Source organism: Spea bombifrons, chromosome 8 (genome assembly GCF_027358695.1).
Source record: "Spea bombifrons isolate aSpeBom1 chromosome 8, aSpeBom1.2.pri, whole genome shotgun sequence".
NCBI classification, from domain to species: Eukaryota; Metazoa; Chordata; class Amphibia; order Anura; family Pelobatidae; genus Spea; species Spea bombifrons.
The window spans coordinates 4,742,283-4,767,092 of record NC_071094.1 but is presented as its reverse complement, the minus strand read 5'-3'; the positions used below and the strand labels follow the sequence as shown (position 1 = coordinate 4,767,092).

The window sequence follows — 24,810 nt, the reverse complement described above, 5'->3', positions numbered from 1 at the left end:
TTAGTCCTTAACGTTTTTCGAGACACAGTATAAACAGGACTTGCACAAAAACTGACCCTGCGGTGGTTTGAATCCGAAGAAACCAAACCAGACAAAACCACAGAAACCTAGGATAATTGATTCTCTTCCCAGATTAGTTACCGGACGATCAATAAACAAACGGGTCCTTTATTGATCTCCTGTAGGCCAAAAGCTAATGAGAATGAAATGGCTCTAAATTGACCGGCCGCGAGGAATTATCTGATAGACGACATCCGATGTTCCGGTTATAGAGATTAAGGTTATACGCCTTCAGCGCCAATAAATAAAGGTAATGAAAGAATCGCAAGCTTTGTTCACAGCCTCGTAATAACAAAATACAAACATATAATGCATTCATAAAATATATATATATATATATACACATACATGTACATACACATACACATACATGTACATACACATTCGAGATACGTATTTTGTTTTGGGGAGGCTGCAAAGGACACTACAGCTAGATCAACCAAAAGGACTTCTCTTTGGCAACGTTGAAGACCCAATGCTGGTAGCCGTGTGACCTCGATAAAATAAATTGTCACATTTGGGGATCAGCGGATGCTTTGCCACAGGTGGTGCCAACTCTAGACAATCCTGGTTCTTAATAGCACACAATTCGATGGCTGGTGTTCAGTAGCTGTGAGGTATTCCGGGCCGTACTGTTTATGCCTGCTCCTCGGTTTTCACAACCTTTTTTAATTTCTTAGGTTTTGGGGCAAATCCGCTGGCATACTCAGAACGTAAGAGGTCCGAGAAGCGCTGTTTCACGCCCGTCTTCTTCATCCCCGACCTGAAAAACAGAAACAGAACTTAATTTTGGGTGTCTTGCTCGATAACATGTAGGGTTTTATTTTGGGGGGGGTGAAATTCACAGCCTCAGCCACAAAAATATACATTTATGCCTGGTGTCCGGCCAACAAACACAATCGGGATGCTAGAGGGCGGCCATTTTGAATCTGAGCGACGCGGATGGCAAAGTTAGCTTGCGATTCCAAGATTATTCCGCAAGGTATAGTTTGTGCTACAAAATGTGACAGGATATCAAAGAGACACTTTGTTCTGAATAGAAACAAATCTAGTGTATCACATGTGCCAAAGATAAGAGAAACCCAAGAGAAATTAAAAGGAGCTCTCCGTCTGATCAAAGAAAGGATAAGAGATCCTGACTTAACTCCTTTATCACACCTTCTCCCAAACAACGAGCACTTTAACCGTTTAGCAATCAGAAGAAAAACTCCTATATTGGAAAAAAAATTAAATTGTTTAAAAAGTCATTCAAAGGTCAATTGCCTTTTTGTGAATAACAGCGCTGCGCAATATGATGGCGCTTTATAATTTACATCAGTGATTATAATAAGAAAGCCGTATATCAGTGACATCTCTGGAGGTGTGTTTGGGTTTGAAACCCTCGCTGTGACTTGCTGAACGTCGTGCTAAAACTGTAAAATGGCTCATACAATTAGAAGGTAAAAGCACATCGGTCTCTTTAATCTTCCGTCCGATGATGACGTCTCGCAGGATACCATTTTATACTTTTGTTCGATATGTTATAGTTAATTTGGTTGGGGGCGAGGGCTTAATCGGGTTTCTTATCTGCCCCTCAAGTTCCACCATAGGTGAGCTGCTATTAAAGAACCTAAACCCACAGTACACGGCGAGATTTATCACCTTCTACTGATTCACGTAAAGCAGTCACAGGGCCACTTTTGTACGGAATCACGGTTGTCGCCGTTAAGACGCGGATGGAGGTTTCCATGACGCAGGTGGAGACTCAGGAGGTTCAATAGGTTATAATCTTCCGGTAATTAATGGGTCGAGGCACCTCGTGAGGCGGTGGCCATGCTGAGTTGGGATGCACATTCTTGGAGACATTTGTTTTTCAGCGGTTGATGACTAACATGCCAGGTCAAGACAGGTCACCGCGGACTCCATTTAATCGCCTTAAGGACACCTGAGTAAGAAACGCACTTAATCACCCGAACGACACCTATGTGCTACAACGAAAGGTTGAAGGAGAAGTCCAGCCATGTTTAAGCGGATCAGAAGCTCGTTAGTGTCCTGCAGGCATCTACAACATCTTCAGCCCTCTGAACTAATTGACTACTTACCCTCAGGGGAGGAAGGAGAAGGGAGGCCGCTAAATAACATTACCAGATTGCAGAAGGGAAAGGCCAGCCTACTAACTGTCACACTCTCCTCTCTTTGGGAAAGCGGTCTTTTCTTTTAGTGGACTTTCATTCTAAAATTTGGATTTGGGACAATTAAGGAAGAGTCCAAACCTCGCCTCTTGGAGACAAACTAAGTTAAACTTTATAATTAAAATACACAAAGTACGGCCAAGGTAACAGATAGTTACGAGCCATGCTCGCCTGTCCGGTGAAACCTCTCGAGATAAATATCGGGCTTTAGGTCCGCCACTCCAACTGGCCAATTGACCGACCTGTTGAAGTTCACGAAATAAGTCCTGAGAGGGTCCTTCTAGAGAAGAAAGAGAAAAATGGATGCTTGGGAATGACTGCATTGAGCGTCAGACAACAACAGGTTGAGGTCGGATGGACGAGAGATCCGCAAGGAAGCTACCTGAGGGATAATTGATCCAGCCCAAGGTGAATTGGTATCCGTGCGTTTCGTTGAGAAGCTAACATGCCCAGACATAGCATTAAGGGTTCTGATCCCCATCGGGAAGGGCTAATTGACCTCCTGTGCTCCTTACGCCCATATCGGCGACGGATCGAGGCAAATGGATCACAGTCATTACCAACAAAACGTCTGGCTTATTCCCCGACATGACATCCAGTCTCTTTTTAATTGGGGATTAAATCTGGTTTCTACTCAACTATGACAGAGTATGAAATCGGCTTATTTCGGGAGGCAGAGGGAGCTTCCCTGATCCTTTTACAGACGAGCTCCATGGTCAACGTGCACGGCAAACGAGATAATGCAACAGACATCCCCTTCATTTTCTCTCTTTCACAAGAGTCTGTCTCTTGTATTTCAGACAGACGGAGGAGACGATCTACGCTCTCAAAAGGTAACCACTGGGGTCTGGGACACAGAGACCTCCTTAAAAGAAAATGACAAAAAGCAAACACTTTCCCCAAAACGCCAGACCAAGTTCCTTTGGGCAAGGACTGGCCGGACCGGTCAGTCTCACGATTTGCTTATAGGGAACCAAAAACTTTTGCACATCGACCAGCCACGAGGAATCATAGCACAGGTTAACCATGAAGCTCACTAGAGGATGAGAACTAATATTATCAACTGATATTATTATTAACTCATTTTATTGCCACTTATTTATATAATGAAAATTAAGAATTGTAACAAAATTTTTGATGTGAGCAAAATATATTTTTTTTCATTTTAAGTAGCAAATTCCCCAACTAACCACTTAAAGACCCACGGCTTTTTAAAATCTTGATCTCGGGACTAAGACCGAGTGAAAGTTCAACCGACAGACCGACAAAGGCTAAAATGGTTTGGATACAAAAATACCGAGTAAGAAACAATGATAGTGATTTAGGGAGGTTATGTTGACACAGGTCTCCATCCTCGTTATTTTTGTCTGTATAAAGAAAGCCTTTAATGGTCCTTTAATAGCATCCTAAGATCTCTATTTGATCCTTTTTCATCTGTAACAAGAGAACAAATTCAACATGTCTGTGCTCGCCAGGAGTTTGCCCCTAGTTTGAGTAGTCTGAAGGTTCCTTGTAATCGGAATCACATGGACTCCGTAGCCCCTCATCGTAATCGCATGACACACCTTTGGCTGTCATTCAACGGCGAGCTTGGCAGGCATCTGAGCCGGCCTCATGCTATGTTATGTGCTTATCTGCTAATCGCGCTATTCTTCCCGGAATAATACCCTCCGCAAATCCCCCTAGTCACGGCCCCAACAGAAGGGGAGGGAAGGTTTCTCCACTATTCGCCCCATCTGCCTCCGAAGGACGCAGACAGCGAGGGGCAGGGGCTCCTGGAGATGGGGACAATAGGCGCTGCATGAACCTTGAACATTTATATAAAAAAATAAAAGGGGCTGAAAGACGGCCCTATCCACCAATGGGCCACAGACGTAAAAAGCATGGAAATATGGAATATCAATAGTTTTTGTTTTCAAAAAGATCTTTAAAATAAACCTTCTGGACTTAAATATATGTCATCTTTTGATGTACCAGCATATGAGTTAAATCTGCCCCAAAAAACACCCAGAGCTGAAAAAAGAAGACTTTTTTCTCAAGGATGCAACTAAAATGCTTTTTCATTAAGGGCCGGCTTAACAATCCATGTAAGTTTTAGAGCCATCTTCAGGGGTAGATCCATGAAACGCTCCTCAGGACCAACTTTGATGAGCTAAGAAACTAAACTTGCTAAAGTCCCCTTGGACCTCGAAGATTAATGTAAGGTACGTCAACAGAATCCTTAGTTCAGCAACTTTGGGACTCTTCCCTTCCTTCAGATTTTGACTGAGGAACGAGGTCAAAATAAAGTTCAAAGAGTAGAATTTGGTTGATGCCTCAACTCCTACAAGAACCAAGTAATTATCAGGTATTAAGACAAAGAATTTCAAGTAATTATCAAGTATTAAAGACAAAGAACGTCCATTATGTGATCAGGAAAACTTAAAATAAATGAAAATATGGCAAAGCTCTTTGGTTGTACGGTTGTATATGGTGCATCTATTACAGAGCATACAGTCTACATCCGTCAACCTCCAACACGGGGCAGACTAGAAGAAAAAAGTTATCAAACATATAACAAATTATTGGTATGTCAGGATCCGTAAGCGAGTTTCCAGTGTTATGAAGGGCCAGGCATTTTGTTTTGCTTCCTTACCTCTTGTGTTTAGCTTTGTCTTGATTCTTTGGACTTTTGGCCAGCTGATGGCTGAGGTTCTGCGGAGCGTCCCTCAGTCCAAAACTCTTGGCCACATGGCCCAGGTGCAAGGAGCGGACGTGGAAGATGTGCTTCAGGCTCTTGGGATACGTAGCGTACGACCGGATATAAGACTGTAGAGCTACCAGGAGACATGACGGTATATATGACAAGATTAGATTTACATACATATTATACATTTATGAAAGTATAAGGAGGAACGGACTTCATTAGCATTGCCATAAAGCATCAGCTCAGTGTGGGGTTTGACTGGGGAAAGTCACCCAAAATATCACATGACTGACAGCGACGGCGGCTCCAGGTCTGCAGATAAAGGGAGTTTATTGGAACAAAATTAGATGCTGACCTATATTACTATATACAGCGCTGGGGGTTATATTACTGTATACAGCGCTGGGGGTTATATTACTGTATACAGCGCTGGGGGTTATATTACTGTATACAGCGCTGGGGGGTTATATTACTGTATACAGTGCTGGGGGTTATTTTACTGTACACAGTGCTGGGGGGTTATTTTACTGTATTCAGCGCTGGGGGGTTATATTACTGTATACAGCACTGGGGGGGGTTATATTACTGTATACAGCACTGGGGGTTGTTTTACTGTATACAGCGCTGGGGGTTATATTACTGTATACAGTGCTGGGGGGTTATTTTACTGTATTCAGCGCTGGGGGGTTATTTTACTGTATTCAGCGTAGGGGGGTTATTACTGTATACAGCGTTGGGGGGGGTTATTACTGTATACAGCGTTGGGGGGGTTATTACTGTAAACAGCGTTGGGGGGGTTATTACTGTATACAGCGCCAGAGGTTATTAATCTATAAAGCAATGGGGTTTAAGTTCAAGGAGAAAAATATAGATTTCCCCATTAAGTAACTTTCTGAATTGTGTTTAGGAGAAAGATGTATGCAAGAGAAGACAGCAGGTTGTCAAAGCAACAGCAAAACTGATCCCTGCATACAATAATATATAGATCCCTGCATACAGACGTTGCCCCTTCATGCCTTTTATGTAGCATCTGAATATCAGGGCTCCATTTACCACGAGGGGCAGTAATTCCCCACCTTGCTAGGTTCCTCTCTGCATTCTCTACCATTCCCCAGCAAGCCGGGCTTACACGAGGCTCACAAGTAATCTTCCTCCGACGCGCCTGGATATTGTCGTTTATGAACAGTAATAAAAGGCAAAAAGTGGCTGAGAGGTCCCTGAGAGTCACTGAAGGTGCGCTACGAATTAAATCTCTCTCTCTCTTTATATTGTTACAAAACCACATTCCTCCCCCAAAACGGTCTATGGCCGGAGCGCATCAGGAACCAAGAAATCACTAAACAAGATGCCAATATATACAAGGGGGCTTGAAACACGTTTAAATTCCTTTACCGTATTAACAGCTAATACCTCTGCTGGAAAGCTACTCCACCTATCTACCACCCTCTCTAGGAATGAATATTTTCTTTGCTAGATATTCTTATAAAACATATCGCTTCTCCTAATTTGGAAATTACCTTTTTTTGCACTTAGGGCTGCATCTGGACTGGAATGCACGTAGTCTTCAAACTTGGTCTGCAGCACAGTGGCCCTCTCCCGCACCGCTTGGGGGCCAGTGGCCTCCGATTTCTGTATGAGAAATGAGAGCATTTAATTCGGAGGATTCAGACAGCAAGGAGTCTGAGAGTGAAGGGGGGGGTAGCTTAAAACAGGTTTAATAACAGTAAAATGACACATCATCCCCCTCGGGGGGCAGCTGGGGTAATCCTTTCAATATTAATGCTAAAAGAGAAGAAATTACAATGTAATAAAACGAGGGAGGATGGAAAAATTGGATTGTGGGAGATGCTGGGCACATTTTATAGGAGGGCACCTCAATAACAGATACAGACTGCACGATTACATTTTATTAACCCCTGCATCTCTAAGAGAACAGAAAGGGGGGGTAAACAAAATATTCTGCATTCCCACCACTCTCATGCTGATTACCGCTGATTATACGGCATTATAGTCCAATGATAGCTGCTGTAGCCCAGTACTGAATGCGTTGAAGGTGCCATACAATGAAGAATGCATATTCTGAGCACTTAATATGTATTCTTTAACTTTTAACTTTTATTAACACACTTACCATTAGGAGAAGCTGCAGCTCCACAGCTGCCACCCCTCTGTGGTCTGGTCTCACGACCACTTTTAGCTACTTGAAGCAGCCAATCATGGGCACCAAAGGGCTCCTATCCAAACCAACGGGAACGCTTTCTGCGCATGTGTGTCTGTGAGGGGGTCTTGCTAGACCCCCTGGAACGCTTATGTGGACCAGCAGTACTGCTGGGGACACCCGAACATGTAAAAGGGAGAAGGCAGCCATTATGGCCATTAAAGTGAGCATGATGGCCTTTAACAGCGCAGTATAGACGCCCGGCCCGTTTCTGGCGCGAAGCCCCCTTTACTCCTTCCCAGTTGAGCTGCTCGGTTCAGCAGCATTCGTCGCTACATTGTTGCTATGCGACAATACGCCTTTAATCTTTTCTTTCAAGCGGTTTGTGTAACTTAACTCTCTTTTTATACACTTCTTTTATTATTATTATTTTTTTAATATGAATGCAAAGTTACTCCGGCTACCCCTATCCCAGATGGACACAATCCGCCGTTATTAAAACTAAAGCACTTTAATAATGAAAAAAAAGAAGCTTCTCTTTCTGCCCCCCTCCCTCTCCATTACACACAAACCTCTTCTTTTTTTTCTCCCCTCCTCTTAACGTCTTCAAATTAATGAGAAGAGCGAAGAAAAGAGGAGTAAAGATCGGGGAGGGGGGGATAGAGAGGGTTTAAAGGTAAGGGGGGGTGTGAAAGGAACAGTTGTTAATGTAATATTGAAAACCACGCTGGCCGGGGATGTATAAGCACAAGAAAATCCCCCCAAAGTATTAAATAAACAGAACGGAAGCCGCCGCCGAATCCTTCTGTTGGTTACTGTATGCTTTCCGGAGCGGGGCTCGGAATAGATCTAAGATCCGAAGGAAGGCAAGAGAGGCTTCAGAATTCCAATAAAGACCTCAAATTGAAGGCTGCCCTGCTGTGAGTTCTGCGAGAAAATTAAAGAGAGCTCAATCTTAAGTGACAGATGACTTGTCTCAATGTCACAACTGCCAGGGGATTAGCGATAATATGGCAATATATTACAAAAGGGAGGAGGAGGGGGGACAGAAGAAAGGAGATGAGCCAGGAACGCTTCTCCTTTCCGTGTAAAAGTAACATTTGTATCCAGTCCGTCCCCCTTTGCCTTCTGCGTTGGATGGCGGACACATTGAAACGGTTTAAAGAGCAGTTTATCCGACGTTGGGGGGTCTTTTTCATCTTAAACTTCCAGCCCTGTAACTAGGGCTCACCAGGAAATTCACGCAATCGAGTTAAATAATCCTCTAGGCCGTACGTGGGGCAGAACCTGGCCCAAAAACATAGCAATGCCGGTTACGTGCCAGTACATACTGGAGGTCATTGGCACCAGCCCGACCAATGGGCAAGAAAATTATGATTATGGCAACCAGTACCAAATGAGTTCTTAAGGGTGCTGTTCTACTTGGACAAAATATTTAACTGCACTCTCCGGTACTCTTAACTGCACTCAACCGAGCCCTAGGAGAGCTCCCATTTTATTTCCTTCGGTTTAATCAAACAGAAAACAGAGCATTTTAATATTTCTTTTACTAGTTTACATGGCAACAAAGCATCAATGCCTGCTGAGGTCACATGACATTTAAAATTTTTGCCACAAGCAAATGTGTTTAAAGGATTATTATTTTTATTTTTTAAGAAGGATGGGGCTTTCAACATATACATTCTAGACTAGAATATTCAAGCCTGAACTATATAGCCATCCCATTCTCAGTAATCAGCCACTAATCCTTTTCCTATGTATCGTAAAGCTGGTCACATGATCACCAAAAACATCCTATAGGTTCCTTTCTGTGTAATAGAACAGCTGACAAACACGACGAAGCACAAGGTAATGGGAGTAGTGGTTCAACACCAACTCCATCTATTTAAGGAACAGTGACCTACGGAGAGAATGTTCTAGGCATCCTTGGATCTAAAAAAGGTTAATTATAATCCATTTCCGTCACACAAATAAATGCAGGTACCTACCTTGTTCTGCACGCGTTTGATTTTCAAAAAATCCTCGGCCAGAAGGCTGGACAAAATATCATCCATTTTCATCTCGGATACACTGTTGTTAAAAGGCAGAAAAAATAAACTGGCTAGTATATACAAAATAAAGCAAGGATTTAAACCAGTCCTGCACGAATACACCCAAATTTAAGCATGCCTCTTAAAGGAGGCCAATAAGGTAATCCCGGGGAAGGCATCCGGTATCTCACCTGATCTTGTGGGCCGCCAAAGTCTGGACATACTCTGCTTCCGATGGGATGAGGATAAGCAAACTGCTCCCTTGAGCTCCGAGTCTGGCCGTCCGACCCACCCTGTGTATGTATTCGGCACTGGAGGCCGGGGCGTTGTACTTAAAAGAAAGAAGAAAAAAAAAGGATATTTATTAAAGAGAATTAAAAGGGAAAAAAATGGGCAAATTCAAGTTGTCTTTAGTACCACTGGGGCAAGGGGCAATCCTTTGCCGCAGACCACCTGATATAAGAGATTGGGCAGCTGCCCTTCAAAATGCCAACTTTATCTGAATAATCATGTGCGTTCTCGTACAAAGTAAGCGGTTATTTTTCTGATATGTCTACAGCAGCACCCATCACTCCTAGGCATCCTCTGGCTGGATAAAAACATAAAACCCTACCAAGATGCATCACCTAAAAAGTAATTATTTCCAACACAATGTTTAAGCCATCAGGAGGTTTGCGATGTCTCTCTTCTGTTGCTGTGTGCACTGGAATCCCTGTCACTCTGGCTGAGAGTGATGGGATCTGTAGTGCAAAATCTGACAAGACAGAGTGTCCTACAGAAATCCAGACTGTGACACACAATTTCAGTGACAGGGACGCGCATGCATGCTGAGTGACGTATTCTCGGGAGGAATTTTTGGAGCCGTAATTACCCCAGTGATAAGCCCTACACATAAAATACATTGTGGCCTTCTCAGGCAGCCGGTGCAGCTCCTTAACATTAGAAAGGAGAACACGGCTCAGAAGTGACTGTCAGGAGAGCGCTGCTACCTGACATATGAAGACAAAATGCCTGCTCGATTTGGAAATAATGGGCCCCATCTCCCAGGAATCTGTCCGTCGTTCACCCCGCTCCTTGTTAGCTCGCTTGAATCTGTTCTCAGCGACACCGATGAGGCAGAGAGAGCGGCTGCGTGACACCCGGGGCAGGCGCTGCACTTGAAGGATTGGAGGATTCATCCCTATTCATGATTAGCGCATCAGGTAGACCCGAGGAGTCTTTCAAGGTGTATACGGCGCATGGATGTTTACCGGCGCACGCAGGGTAACAATCTCTGCTTTACAGACCTGCCACGGCCAATTTAGCAGGACAAAGTCTCGCTCGGTGCAATGAAAGCTGGCCCATGTATAGACGTGTAGCTTAGACTTTTTTTCCCCATAGGTTCCAAATCACCCTTACAATACACGCTTGGAACTAAAAGGTACATTCAAAATATAAATGCCTGATACTTTGGGTTGCCCAAGCTATTCCAGGGAATAATAACCACATAACTGCTGTAAAGATGTTAAAGTATGATTAGAAGCAGTCATGAGGACCTGCTAAAGAAGAGAGCAGTTTAAAGTACTCTGTGGATATGGCTTACCTGTGGCAGAAGCTGCAGCTTGAAGCAGCAAATCAGTGGCAGTAAGTAAAGCCCTTCAATAGAATTACTTTCCCCAGTATTCCCAGAATCACCACTGGGGCTTACTGGGGATAAGCACATCACTTGCATTGAGAGGTGTTTGGCCAAACATCTCCTGGATTGAAAGTAGCAGGGGAGTGGGGGAAAGGGACAAATGCATGCGGGGAGAGGAATGAGATGAAAGAGAGCAATAAGATGAATGAGAGCAATAAGATGAATGAGAGGAAACAGGGCTCACCTGAATTATCCAGGTCACGCGTGGAAGGTCCAAGCCCCGAGCAGCAACATCCTGTCCAGAAGCAAAAAAGAAGCAGTAGATGATTAGAGCGGAGATCTTTTGACACAAATCTCTATTCCCATTTAACGCGTGTCCGTGTCTTATTGAGGCATCTCTCGCTGTAAAAATAAATGATTGATTTATACAGTGCCATCATATTCCATAGCGCTGTATGGCTAAACCGAACATAACGAGCGGGGCGTTACGTAAAAATTCAGACTTACAGAGACAAAAGGTGAAGATAACGGATACGTCGATGGAGGTTTTAAATCTGTAATAACACAAGTCAGCTAGAACCGGAGATGGTCCCGAGTGGCGATGCACAGAAGGACGCGGCGTTAAGTCGTTGTCTGTTCTTGGTTGAGTTGACCTCTTTGTATGCTAATTTTTAGGCTTATGGCTCTGGCTATCCTGAATCTAAGATGAGACCGAGGACTGATTAAGTCTTTACAGCAGGAAAAACAGGTAGACTAGATGGGGCCGAATGGGTCCCCTCTGCTGTCATATTCTATGGTTCTATGTGCAAAGCTGTGTATAAGAGTATGTGTTTAGAAGCAAAGGATTGAGCTGTGTATTTGATGCGCCATCCAGTACAGGACGGATGGTGTCGGGTCAGGGCTAAAGCAAGGGCTGATGGGTCTAAACCCATACACTGCCCATTAACTAATTACCGTCTGTTGGCGGGGTAGCATTAGTGTGGGGTAAAAGGACAAAAGAAACACATTCCCAAAGTGTTTTTCTTTTGATCTGCAGCAATATTTAGTGTGGGCGCCGTCCCGGTCCCTGGCAGCCTGCCTGCCCGCAGCTCATCTTTCTGCCGGGTGCGAGGAGGAGGGGGACCGGCACAAGCAAAAAGGTCATTTAGAAAATGTTTTGCTGTTTACTCAGCCACGCTAACTCATGTTGCCATTTTTCGGTGCCTCCAGCCAAGCGTCTTCACCTCCCACGCTCCGCTCAGCCTGCCTCGATTACGTAGCCCAATCTGTCGCCGTGACAACAGGGGATGCCTCCCCGCCGACGGCTCTCCTTGCTCGCCAATAATGACTTTTGGCAGGATGGGAAAGGCTGCCGCTACCTTCTTTGGATAGGCGGGGGGGCTACCCTGCTACCTGCCATACTCGGTGAGCGTGTACGGTAAATAAATGAGTCATTTTAATCCGGCTGACAGCCGGGCACACGAGCGAGCTGACTCCCATCTGTGCCTGCCGGGGAGCGCAGAATCCGCTCAGAACACGCAATCAAACACAACGAACCCGGGACTATACAGTAACCAGAATCCCGTCCCAATCCGCTCCAAACTCCCAACTCAGAATCTCCATTTATTTTCCAAAAAGTCTACGAATATGCAAATTATCTTCATACGATACATATCACTTTAGAGTATACGGGAATTGTTGGCATTGGCCACATTTAAATGGGAAATATCTACAACTAGCTTATTATGGATCGCATTGAATCTTGGATCGGATGTTGCGTTATTATTACTTTTTTAGGTAGCTTTTAACATTTTTTTTAAAAAATGTGTCAATAAAACAAATATATATATAATTTTCTATATATATAGAAAAAAAAAAGTAAAAATGCCTCAAAGTTGGCGTAGCCCTTAAAAACGCATACTGGCCACAGCATTTATGACATTTAAGAAATTCGGCTTATATTAGCTTGATACGGAAAAAGATCATTTAACACTACAACTTCAAACCTTTTGAATAAAAGCGGAAGTCGGACTTTTTTTTTTTAACACGAGCCCAGCGTTGCAGCCCTCCCTGGCACTGAACTGGTTAAACGTCGCCCTTTTCTCAGTCTGCAGTCGTCGAAGCCGTTTTCGGCACTAATTACTCCAGATAGCTGTAATTTACAAGTTGACGGCGGGTCGGACGCTCCAAGCTTCACACGTTCCTCTATCAACAGCTGCCACTATTAGAGAGCTAATTGCGCAGCCTTCTGTAGCTCACTGCCATGATATTACGGGCACCGGCGCGATGCTGCGGAAGCGTGCCAGCGCTACGGTCTAGAGATATTAAAAGGCAGCCGTCTCCTGCCGGTGGAGGGGAGATGAAGGACACACAAAGACCGGACAGATACTGCGTAGTTTGTTTTTTTCACAGGTACCCCCGCTTCCAGGCAGGGTCTCTCCGGAGAAAGCCATACAAAACCTATTACTGTCTCTGCTCAGCTGAGCCTAAAAGTAATGCACACAGGGGCCCTGGCATCGTCTCCTCCTGCCTATCTTCCTCTGCAAAGGTCATCGCTTCCATTACTGTAACAGGATTAAAACGCTCATATCAGTAGAAAATACCAAGTAGGTTCCCCGGTGCTTTATGGGAAGATTGCAAATAGATTAGATCTTTCATATGTATCAGCATAAAAAAAGAGATATTACAGGCCTGGGGGGGTGCTAGAAATCCCACAACCCTTAGCCAGCTAATATTACTTGTGTGTCAATAACAGCCAAGGTGATTTAGGAAGCAAAGGCTTGAAGAGTGAAGGTAGCAACACAGACACAGTAACCTTGTCATATATAGGTTCGTAGTTAAGTTGAACAGCCTCCCAGCAGAAAGGGTAGAGATTAATGCAGCGAGGGGATTTAAACATCCACGGCATAGGAATACGGCTCCTGAATCTAAGACGAGACCGATGACTGATTAAGGTTTTGAGTCTTGACAGCAGGAGAAACGGGAAGACCAGACAGGGCCGAATGGGGCCGATCTGGGCGTGGCATGGAGGCCAGTCGAGGTTTAGTATTACTTTTTCTTTTCCTAGAGGTCTACGCCTAGCTTTTGCCTGGAACAACATATAGATTGTGCTGAAAACATAGAACGTGACGGCAGATAAGAGCCATCCAGCCCATCTGGACAGGAGGTCTGATTTAGAGATATTATAGGGGTCATGCCTTCATTTCCTAGCCTAGCCTATTTCTTACCTAAATCGCTGCTTAGAACGTGGAACTTTTTAATTGACTTGCTCTTTAAATGCTATTTAGAAACCACTTTTGTCTAAAGCCCGGCGCTAGATACTCCTTACCGGTCTACCACCAGCAAGTCATTGTATTTTAAGCCTACTTCTTCCCCCCTTTTTTTTTTAAAGCCACCGCTAATCAGACCTTTACATTCTAAGCAGGTGGTATAATTAAAGGTGGCCACCTGTGATCCACGACACCACGGCTGCTTGACAATAGGTGAGGGTTTATGATGTACACATGAACTCACCGTACACAGCAGTATACCAGCCCGGGCCCGGGTGAACTGCTCAAACACCTCGGTCCTTTCCTGTTACCAGAAACAAGAAAAAAGAAAAAAAAAAGTATTTAGGATCAATAGAATTTGCAAGAGGAAGGTTTCAAAAGATAAATTGAGAAATAACATTTAGGAGCATAAAATGGATACATTGAAAGATATCGAGCCTATCGTGAACGGTAACATAAGGGAAGACTTCATTGTGGGACATGAGTGGGAATCAGGCTCTCACCGGGAGTTCTAGAGATACAGCCATAAAAAAGGGTTAAAAATGGATATAGAAAACACATGGAAATACCACGTTTTTAAGCAGGATACTGCTGGAAACCAGACTCAGCAAACCGCAATCCCTGGAAGGTGTCAGATCAAAAAACAAGCAAAATGCAGCTTTTACTTGGGGTAGATACCGTGTATTGGGCCAACATACAAAAAAGATGTCATGCCTGAATTCGGGACGTCATTTCGATAATTCTAAAGCTGATAACCCAGCATCACCACAGCTCAGATTAAGCATCTCTTCCAAGGTAGCTATTTGCAATTAGACATCAGATTTAAGGATTATGGAGGAAGAACTCCAGGAAGAAAATTCTAAGTTCACTTAAATTAGACTGTAAGCTCTTCTGGGTAGAAAATGGACTGTGATCATTCATCCAGTGCTAGTTTTGCGCTTTTGGCTGCCCTGTCCAGTGACGCATCGTTGGCTCACAGGAACCAAGGTTTCTAAAAATATTAGAGGGCTTTCATAGAAAGCTCTGAATATCTTCTCTGTCTCCTAGAGTCTAATTAGCTGAACAAGGGTTAACAGTGAGGGTGCCCGCCCTGCCTCGAAGGGGTTAAACCCCGAAGTGCGCGAGTCCCTGTAACACACGGCCTGCAGCGTTTTATTGTGGGAAACCTCTGCGTGTGTCCTGCACCATCCCCTGCCAGGGAGATTAAAGAGATCTGGTTACTCGGCCGTTTTCCGCTTTTGTCCCAAACCAGGCACATCCCTTGCAGCCGCTGTCAGCGTAAAGAAGGGAGGAGGGACGTCCTAAAATAACAGGAAAGGAGAAGCAGGATACTATTAATTTGTTTCAAATGCGGGGTGGACTGCCACCATCTGGGAATCCCTGTTTAGTTCCATTAATGCTCCTAATGTGAGGACATCAAGAATTAATTGCCCCCCTAAGCCCTGCCCTCCCCAGGAGGCAGGCAGCAAGGTCGGCCATGTCGCCGCGAACAGCTGGTCCTGAGTGGATTAGCCCAAACAAACGCTCTCAGGTGGTGAGGAGCCAGATCTGCATTTCCAACGCACACAAAGGACAAAACCTGGTGGCTGGTACAAAGTCATTGTGTGCGTGCGCAATAGGGCTGCAACTAACGATTATTTTAATAATCGATTAATCGGCCGATTATTTTTTCGATTAATCGATTAATCGGATAAAAAAAAACAATATGCAAATTTTTCGTTTATTTAAAAGAATTTAATGAACTGGATGTTAAAAAACAACTTAAAATTTACATTAACATTCTTATTTTGTTATGATGTAATAAAAAACAATATTTTCAAAGTACAAGAACCCACACAATATTTATGCACTTTGCACCCAGCACTTTGCACCCAGCACTTTGCACCCAGCCCTTGCACTTTGCACCCAGCACTTTGCACCCAGCCCTGGCACTTTGCACCCAGCACTCAGCACTTTGCACCCAACACTGTGCCCCAGCCCTGGCACTTTGCACCCAGCACTTTGCACCCAGCACTGGCACTTTGCACCCAGCACTTTGCCCCAGCCCTGGCACTTTGCACCCAGCACTTTGCACCCAGCACTTTGCACCCAGCCCTGGCACTTTGCACCCAGCACTTTGCAGTCAGCACTTTGCCCCAGCCCTGGCACTTTGCACCCGGCACTTTGCACCCAGCCCTGGCACTTTGCACCCAGCACTTTGCACTGTGCCCCTGCACCCAGTCTCCAACTCTGCCCTGCACCCAGCCCTGCCCCCACATTCTGCCCTGCACCCACACCCTGCCCTGCCCCCCCACCCCCACTCTGCCCTGCACCCAGTCTCCCACTCTGCCCTGCACCCAGTCTCCCACTCTGCCCTAACCCCCCCACCCCCACTCTGCCCTAACCCCCCCACCCCCACTCTGCCCTGCACCCACACTCACACCCTGCATCCCCACCCCCACTCTGCCCTGCACCCAGTCTCCTGCCCTGCATCCCCACCCCCACTCTGCCCTGCACCCAGTCTCCTACCCTGGCCTGCCCCCCCACCCCCACTCTGCCCTGCACCCCCACTCTCCCCTGCACCCACACTCACACCCTGCCCTGAAACCCCACCCCCACCCCGCCGTGGACCCCCACCCCGCCGTGGACCCCCACCCCCGCGAATCGCTCTGTGCGAATGGAGCCACTCGCACAGAGCGAATCGCTCTGTGCGAATGGAGCCACTCGCACCCCCGCGAATCGCTCTGTGCGAATGGAGCCACTCGCACAGAGCGAATCGATCGCTCTGTGCGAATGGAGCCACTCGCACAGAGCGAATCGCTCTGTGCGAATGGAGCCACTCGCACAGAGCGATTCGCTCTGTGCGAATGGAGCCACTCGCACAGAGCGATTCGCTCTGTGCGAATGGAGCCACTCGCACAGAGCGATTCGCTCTGTTCGAATGGAGCCACTCGCACAGAGCGATTCGCACATAGACATAAAGAATACTTACCTCCGCTACGGACTCGTTCCACTTCAAACTTTTAAAACTTTATTGAACTCGATTGAAGCGCGTCACATCCGTCACGTAGCTAGAAGGCGGAGACTGCAGAGCGTGGAGCAGAAGCGGGGAACGCTGGCGGAGGTAAGTAAAAGGAGCCTAGTGCTCCAACGACGAATCGATCACTCGATTAATCGATAACGGAAATCGTTATCGATGATTTCCGTTATCGATTATTATCGATTTTATCGATTCGTTGTTTCAGCTCTAGTGCGCAAGCTACCCTACGTCAAATGCCTCCTATTATGTGCACAGGTGCTAAACATGCGTAATAATATATAAATATATAATAAATATACCCAGTAAAGGGAGTGAAACGTGACCACGCCAACCGAGTGAAAGGCATCACACGCAGTAGGAGTGGGAATTATAATGCACAATGTGCATTACACACTGCATACACACCATTACAGTAACCCCACAACGCAAGCCACCATAGGCACACTTATGCATTTAAAGACCACGTAAGGAGCAGGATTCATGTTTTTTAGAGTATGAACCACAACAGGAATTTGTAGTTAAAACCAGCAATACATTTTTGGACTCTTAAGAAAAGTAGAAGTCTTACTTGTATCAAAAGTTGGGTTTGCAGAGTTGTTCTCTTACAAGTTTAGCTGGAAACCCTCTCCTTTACTTACCTTATCCCTGGTCTTCTCTGCAGAAGCTGGTCTCCGACAGTACAGGCACCTGCCGTGTCCATAAAGTGCTGATCGGTCCTCAATTATCAGTGATGGTTTTATTAAAGGGGCTCTTATGTGAGCTTTAAATTTACATTGTGTCTGCAGATCCACCCATTTGCATTTACCCCTTTTCCCGTTTTTTTTTTTACCTTTATAAACAATGTATATTGAAGTACTCGGAAAGCACTTTAACGAGCATTCTTCTTTGGGAAGGTTGCCACGCACATTACACTGTACACATTACACATTACACTGTCCCTTTAATGTACTGCGCAGTGAAAATATTGTGTGTGTTTAACGTAAATCATAGTGTACGTAGCAGGACAGATTTTGCGTAAGACGTTATAGAGAGCGTATTCAGCAGTATAACCGGCAAGAGATCGAGACAATGGGGAACTGCTGGTGTCTGGTCAGATGACATTTTAGCGATGTCCATCATGTAGAGTGGCACTTAACCTGCTGCCCACTTAAAAAGAGTATATCTGTTTTTTCCATGTTAATAGTTTTTTATAGTAACATGTTGTATGTAGCATGAAAGTTTGCTCATACTAGTTAACTGCACGCAAGAACTAAAAGTGCCAAAAGTGCCCCTCGCCAATGCATTCCATCTGAAGAACTAACCTCTGGCTTCCCAAAAGTTTATGGGACATCTTTTTACATCGGCCTAACAAAATCATCGCCTACAACCTCCACAAATGTCCTAGTCATGATATTATGAGCAGAGCGCTGATGAAAAAGATTACTTTTAACGGTTTCCATTGAATTCAGCTTTGCTAATAGCTGCGAAGGCGACAGTTCATCTTTAAATTTCTCACAACATCTCTGAAACGTTAAAGGTGACGTACCTCCTGTTCCATGTTCCCATGGAGCCGCAGGAAAACATGGAGGTCCTTGGAATCCGTTTTAGAGAGGTGAGGGGTCAGGACATTGTTGAACAGAGTGTGGTAGAACTCCACCAACTCACAGCTTGGAAAGAACACAATCATCTTTGGCTTCTTCTCGCACTGTAGGTGTAATGGAAGTAAGAGGGTAATGTAAGTTGTATTATTGCACGCACTAGATTACAGACATCGATTGACCTTTAAAATACATCCGTGCAAGAGCATGGGCCACTGTAAGAATATATATTTTTCTTCTCAACTGGTGGTTTAGGTTAGGATTTATGAAGATATCGCTGGCCAATCTTTGCTCATGCCAGAAAAGAAATGGCTAAACATGATCACGACTGCTTGAGAGTCAAAGTTCTACACCAGGGTTGGGTTGTCTGCATTTCATGGGCCCTAACCTACAGCACTAAAGAACAATAAACAAGAGTTTGGTCACCAAAGAGCGCTTTCAGAACAAGGTTTCTGGAAGTCTTAACGTGAGTGCCGCTGAACAATTCTACATGGTTCTTTATTAATACTAACAGTCTTCATTATTAAGACTAACAGTCTTCCACTGATGGAGCCATCGTGCTCCGCTGATGCCCTCTAATGAGCCATACCCTCACCTTCCATTTCCCTAAGGCGAATGCGGCCAAGCTGACGAGCTTTAGTTTGCTTGGGACCACCACTACATGCTGGCGGAGCTGCTCTGGCACAGCAAAACTGCAGGGGTCCCCGGCGTTCTCCTTTGGCTTAGCTTCCACAGCAAACTTGGTTTGGCTGCTGTCATCATCCATAACCGTCACACTGACTGGGTCGTTCAAACTGACGTCAGCCAATCTGGCCACTCCTTCATGGGGTAAAGTGAAGAGACAAAAACATTCATTACGTTTAATTAATCACCGAGTGAGATACATGCAAACACTCCGCACCTGTACCATCTTTATTGTTCTTTATAAAATGTAGGACATTATATTAGGATGTAAAGCTCCAGAGGAATCTTCAATGGAACTAAAGTTCCCAAATCCTCCTCCTTTCTTTGGTCAAGTTACAACAGAGGCTAAATGTGCAGAAAGGTCTATGAATGCCCATTATTTTAGCCACTAGCCACCAAAAAGCAAACAAATATGTTTTCCAAAGAACCACGTAGAAAGAAATGTCACACACAATATATATATTAGTACAATAAAGAGCGTCTGACCTTGGCTTAGTGTGGCTGAAAGGAGTACGTTCTGTCTCTTCTGACACTGTGCATTCAGGGCATTGAGTATGGCGGTGATGTCCTTCTCAAAGCCCAGGTCAAGGATCCTACAAATTATATTATATCCATAAAAACGAGATAATTAAAACCTGCACCACATCCGCTTTTGAAATACGCAGACTTGCCACCTTCAAAAAGGACAAAATTCACAGGGGGGGAGTACTGAATGGGTAGAATACATTTTGCAATAATCTTGAAATATTGTGATGGTGAAAGAAGCCCATTAGCAAATATTTTGGTTACAAACATTGTAGGAATTTGGTTGGAAAACATAGGACAAATTAAAGTTTTTGTTTATTTTGCCAAGGGCTGTGAGAAACACACTGTATAAATCAACACATGATGGAGGTCTACTGTTTTTTAAACATGAATTTTAAAACAGTGGAAACTAACTGCCTTTACTTTTTTAATTCAATGATTAATGTATATTTAAGAAGACTGGGTATTAAAAATGGATCTACTCTAAAAAAAATGGATCCGTTTGATTAATCCTATTACCTGTCTGCTTCATCCACAACAAGCCATCGTACACGTGTGAAGTGGATATTTTTGGTGGACCTTATGTGGTCCAGCAGCCTCCCAGGGGTAGATATCAGAATATTAATTCCTTTACGCAATCTGAAGGACACAAGCACACATACTGAATGTTATACAAGCCGGGATATAATTTACCCAGAGTAACATTTCCTCAAACAAACTCAAGATTGTCAAAATGCTCATCTGATATCATTTCTTACATATTTAGATAACATATTATATAACGTATTATATATTATTCTCCAATGAGGACCTTTTCCTCCGTACGAATAAGAGACTTTTACCTTGCTTTCTCTGATTTCTTTTTCTCTCCTCCCATAAGAACGCCAGGTACAATCCAGGTGAAGGGCTGGAAAACAAAGGATACTAATCACCCGTTGGAAATAGGATTCTTCAGGGTCATCAGCGGGACACAAGAGGCATTTGGCTGCATTTACCTTTCGCAGGAACAATGGGAATAACACTTAAGAAAGGGAGTGGAGGATTTTGGTTATGAGGAGTTTTTTTTGGTCATCCAAAAGGAACGTCCTCTACCTTGATGGGCAAAATTAGTATGTGATTGAATGAGATTTTGCAATAAGGGATACGACGCTGTGTAATTTTATAAAGCTTCAGTGCTTTAAAAACAATTATGTTGTGTACAAGAGTGTGTTGTAAACCCATGTCACTTTTGCCATTAGCACTGCCCATTTTCCATCATGCCAGCCCACCGTAATCATACTGACCTTCAGCAGCTTCTGAATAGTGTTGAAACTCTGCAGAGCCAGCTACGGAAGGGAAAGAACTAAGATTAGGATTAACTGCATTATAACCCCTCAAAGCTGCCCCCACAAGCACATCCAGAACCCGATGAATTCTCTCCTGATCAAGTTATTCACAAAACAGCTGACTTGAGCTACCATGGGACCTCAGTGACTAAAGTTTGAATCCCTTCTTGGAAGCAGTCAACAAATGTTTAACTGAACATCGCAGATCCACTTCAACACACACTGAACACATGTTCCGCTTAGCCAATATTCAATTCAAAATAATTTTTTTAGACATTTCTTGAGAAAGTTATTGAACTGCTGTCCTAGACGCAGAGACCAGGGGTCATCTTACATTGGTACTGATTTTATCTAGAGGCCAACAACATTACAAATGGTTATCTGTTTACTTTGTCCTCGTTTGGGACTGATATTTTTAAGATAGATAGATATATATATATATATCACACACACGTATACACACATATACATATACACACACACACATATTATATATATATATATATATATATATATATATATATATATATATATATATATATATATAGAACAGAGACTTGCAAAGTATTTTGCACCAGGCACTAGCATTTAATGTAACCAAATCGGCTGTTTGCCTCCTACACCCAGCAGATCCAAGTACCCAAAAATAGATTGCTCCATTGCAGATGAAATAACGTGATTACTATATATTTTCTTACCTCTCTAGTAGGAACCAAAACAAGGGCATATGGTCCATCACTGCGCTGTTATGGAGATAAAGATAGATATTACCTGGGTTAGTAGGTGCCCACAGAGACAACCAAATTTATCAAACCAGGGGGCATTCATTCAGTATAATGTATACAGGACAGGGACCCTTGCTTTACTTAATTCAAAAGATTTTACACAAGCTAAATATGGGACTCATTTTATCAAAAAAATTTTAAAGTGCCTTAATAATGAAACATTATAATTAATTTTCAGTAATGCAACAAATGACGTATTGCAAATTTTGTCTATTTTAATATAGGTCATCATATAATATAGTAATTACCTGGATTTTGGAGGTGACGCCTTGGAGAGCTTGAACAACTGGAATTCCGTATGCCAATGTTTTACCTACAAGAAGAAGGAAGCATATTGGTGAAAAATCACATGCAAACATGTAAGTGCAGATCCATTACAACTTGATCTAAATTACCAGTATGTAAAAGCGGCTGTACAGCATCAAAACAGTCCAACTCAAAATCAACAGCCCTCAGTATGATGTTTCTGCACCACAAAGCCACCCTTAGGTAACATTTAGAATGATTTTTCTTTAGAAGTAGTAATGGTTACATATTTTGACAGTGGACCAGATGTTCCTTAGGTGTTTAATAATCACACAAATATGTTTGTGATAGACACAGTGAGCAACATTAAATTAAGAATGGGCTGATTCACTGGTCCATGTTTTTCCTGAAGAGTCAAAATGCCCTGGCTGCACTGTGGATTATGAAGGCCCAGTTCAGGCATTCTTCCTGGAGGAGCACCCTTATGTTTCCTATATGTGTAACTGAACAACTAGAGCAGGTTTTTATCCCTTATTATAAAAACCTGGCTCATAGGAAATCAGCATGTGTGGGTCTTGTCTTCTATACACATTGATCAAAGAAAAAATAAATAATAAGTACTGCTATTAAACTCACCAGAACCTGTCTGTGATCGAACCAGTGCATCTTTTCCGCCGAGAAGAGCTGGGATAGTCATCTTTTGGACACTACAAGAAAATCCACACCGACAAATATATTAATGATATCTTGGACATCCCTGGCTGACCCACAATCCTTTTCTCGGTGATCTTTTCTCTCTTATTCATTCACAATTCACACTGTCAATGCCAATAAATATATATATATTACTAGAACACCCCCAGGTGGCTTTAAAGGCATTTTAATCATGGTAAGTGTTCCCTTCCACAAGCATACATAAAAGAGTAAACAAAGCTGGAAAATTACCTGGTCATACGTTCAATATTGAGTACATTGTTGATTGTGGAGACCTAAAGTAGAGGGAGCAAAATGTTATTTACAGGACAGCAAAAAAATCATCCTTCTGGACACGTAATGCAAAAAAATGTTTAAAAAAATAATAAAAATGATAATAATAGAGATGGAATCATGAAACAAAGTTCACATAAAAGCAAAAAAGCTGACATGAATTGCAGTCTTCCTCAACATAGATTTAGGAAAGACTAGCTTACAAATTACACTCCAATGAAGGATTATATCACATATTGTAAGCAATAGTCTAAAAACCAAAGGATGTTTGATTACTGAAATGTAACTAGTATCCCTAGATATTAAAATCGGAGAATGTTCTGACCAGATGAGGGTGGAGGTTCAACTCAGAGAATGAATCCGACGAGAAAACTTGTTCTTGCAGTTGTTTCACTTTGAGCCTATGGAATAAATAAAAGCATTGTGAATTTACCAACCTATGTAAGAACACTTGTCTTACTTGCAAGACAAGGACAGAAATCTTTGAGGTTGATCATATAATACCTGGAAGCCACCACAGCTCAGTAAACAGAACCCAATAATTTAATATGACAGATATATAACAGACAGAGGTTTTAACCTTTCGATTTCCGGGACCTCAGGGTTGTTCTTGAAGAGGGAGGACGTTTTCACAGAAGACTTTTCCTTTGTGCTCTCCTCCTTCTTTCTTTTCAAGACCTTCTTGTTTGACGAATCTGGAGTCGGGCACTTGCCGGGTTCCATGCCAGCATCCTTGGGTTGCTTCTTCTGGTTAGGCGTAGGCGTTGGGCGCTTAGATGAAGGCTCCTCACTGGGATCTTGAATCTTTCTTTTTGCAGCCTTTGCCTGCTAGAAGATTAAATAAATGGTAGATCAAAACAAATGGAAGATTTAATATCATAGACTAAAAAAATAAGCGGCTTCACAGCTCATGCTGAAATAAAATTTCCCATGACCCTCTGGTATAAAATGGCACGTGATGTTAAGAAAGTTTCCTCAACAGTTGCATCCACGTGTAATGGAAGACAAACCATATTTCACTGTTGGAACTGTCAAAATATGTATAAGGCTAAAGTCTATTCCATTGCTGGGTCAGTTTCAAGATCCTAGCCTAAATGACAGACAGACACCTAGGTCAACATATTACACGTATAACACACTTTCCCAGAATGCCTTGCAGGTTATCGTTCTAGTATGGTGATATATATATATATATATATATATATATATATATATATATATATATATATATACACATCTCTTTGTTTCTTGTAATAAAGATTGTTATATTACAGTATTTTTATTATTTTTGTCCTTTTATTCGCAATGAGTGCATATGCAGGAGTACTTTTGTGCCCCGTGTGATACTTTTTGATCTATAGCTCCAGGACTCTACTTTTTATATGACGCACTATTTTCCTTAAAGATCGTATGAGGAGATCCCCATCTTCTCGTGAGGAAGCGGAATTAAATCGATAAGAATAAGATTTATTTTCCATTGCACTGCAGGTAAAGGTATGGCAGCCCACGGTTGGCATATTACTTGAATATATGTGTAAACTTACCCAGTGTCCTTTGGGCTTCTGGGTGTCTTGAGGCTTGCTTCTGTTGCCCCTCTGAACGGGAGTCTGAATGATGTTCAGGATAATACCCTGATCCTCCATCGCTCCTAAAAGCTAATATCTACCTAAAAGATCACAAACTACCCCCTCAGA

At 43.3% G+C, this 24,810-nt stretch overlaps 1 protein-coding gene across 1 annotated transcript; it reads right to left on the bottom strand.

Moving 5' to 3' along the window:
* Positions 1–271: 271 nt before the first annotated feature.
* On the bottom strand, positions 272–24,810 carry DDX31 (DEAD-box helicase 31). The gene is made up of 20 exons (XM_053472404.1): positions 24,661–24,810; positions 23,697–23,944; positions 23,442–23,517; positions 23,075–23,118; positions 22,766–22,836; positions 22,132–22,196; positions 21,797–21,841; positions 21,057–21,098; positions 20,616–20,680; positions 20,293–20,412; positions 19,735–19,841; positions 19,160–19,383; positions 18,513–18,671; positions 14,213–14,272; positions 10,965–11,015; positions 9,297–9,436; positions 9,064–9,145; positions 6,435–6,546; positions 4,867–5,047; positions 272–823 (listed from the first exon to the last, which is right to left on the bottom strand). Exons 1-20 carry the CDS (start codon positions 24,757–24,759, stop codon positions 697–699), a joined length of 2,118 nt encoding a protein of 705 aa, XP_053328379.1. The 5' UTR covers positions 24,760–24,810; the 3' UTR covers positions 272–696.

What these genes read in the sequence shown, in the direction of transcription:
- DDX31 (XM_053472404.1), bottom strand. Translation starts at nt 24,759, where the DNA reads ATGGAGGATCAGGGTATTATCCTGAACATCATTCAGACTCCCGTTCAG. An exon ending in TTTTGGTTCCTACTAGAGAG is followed by an intron (nt 21,099 to 21,796) that starts GTAAGAAAATAT and finishes TCCCTTCCGTAG; the next exon opens with CTGGCTCTGCAGAGTTTCAA. An exon ending in AGCCCTAAGTGCAAAAAAAG is followed by an intron (nt 5,048 to 6,434) that starts GTAATTTCCAAA and finishes GTCTCCTGGTAG; the next exon opens with CTCTACAGTCTTATATCCGG.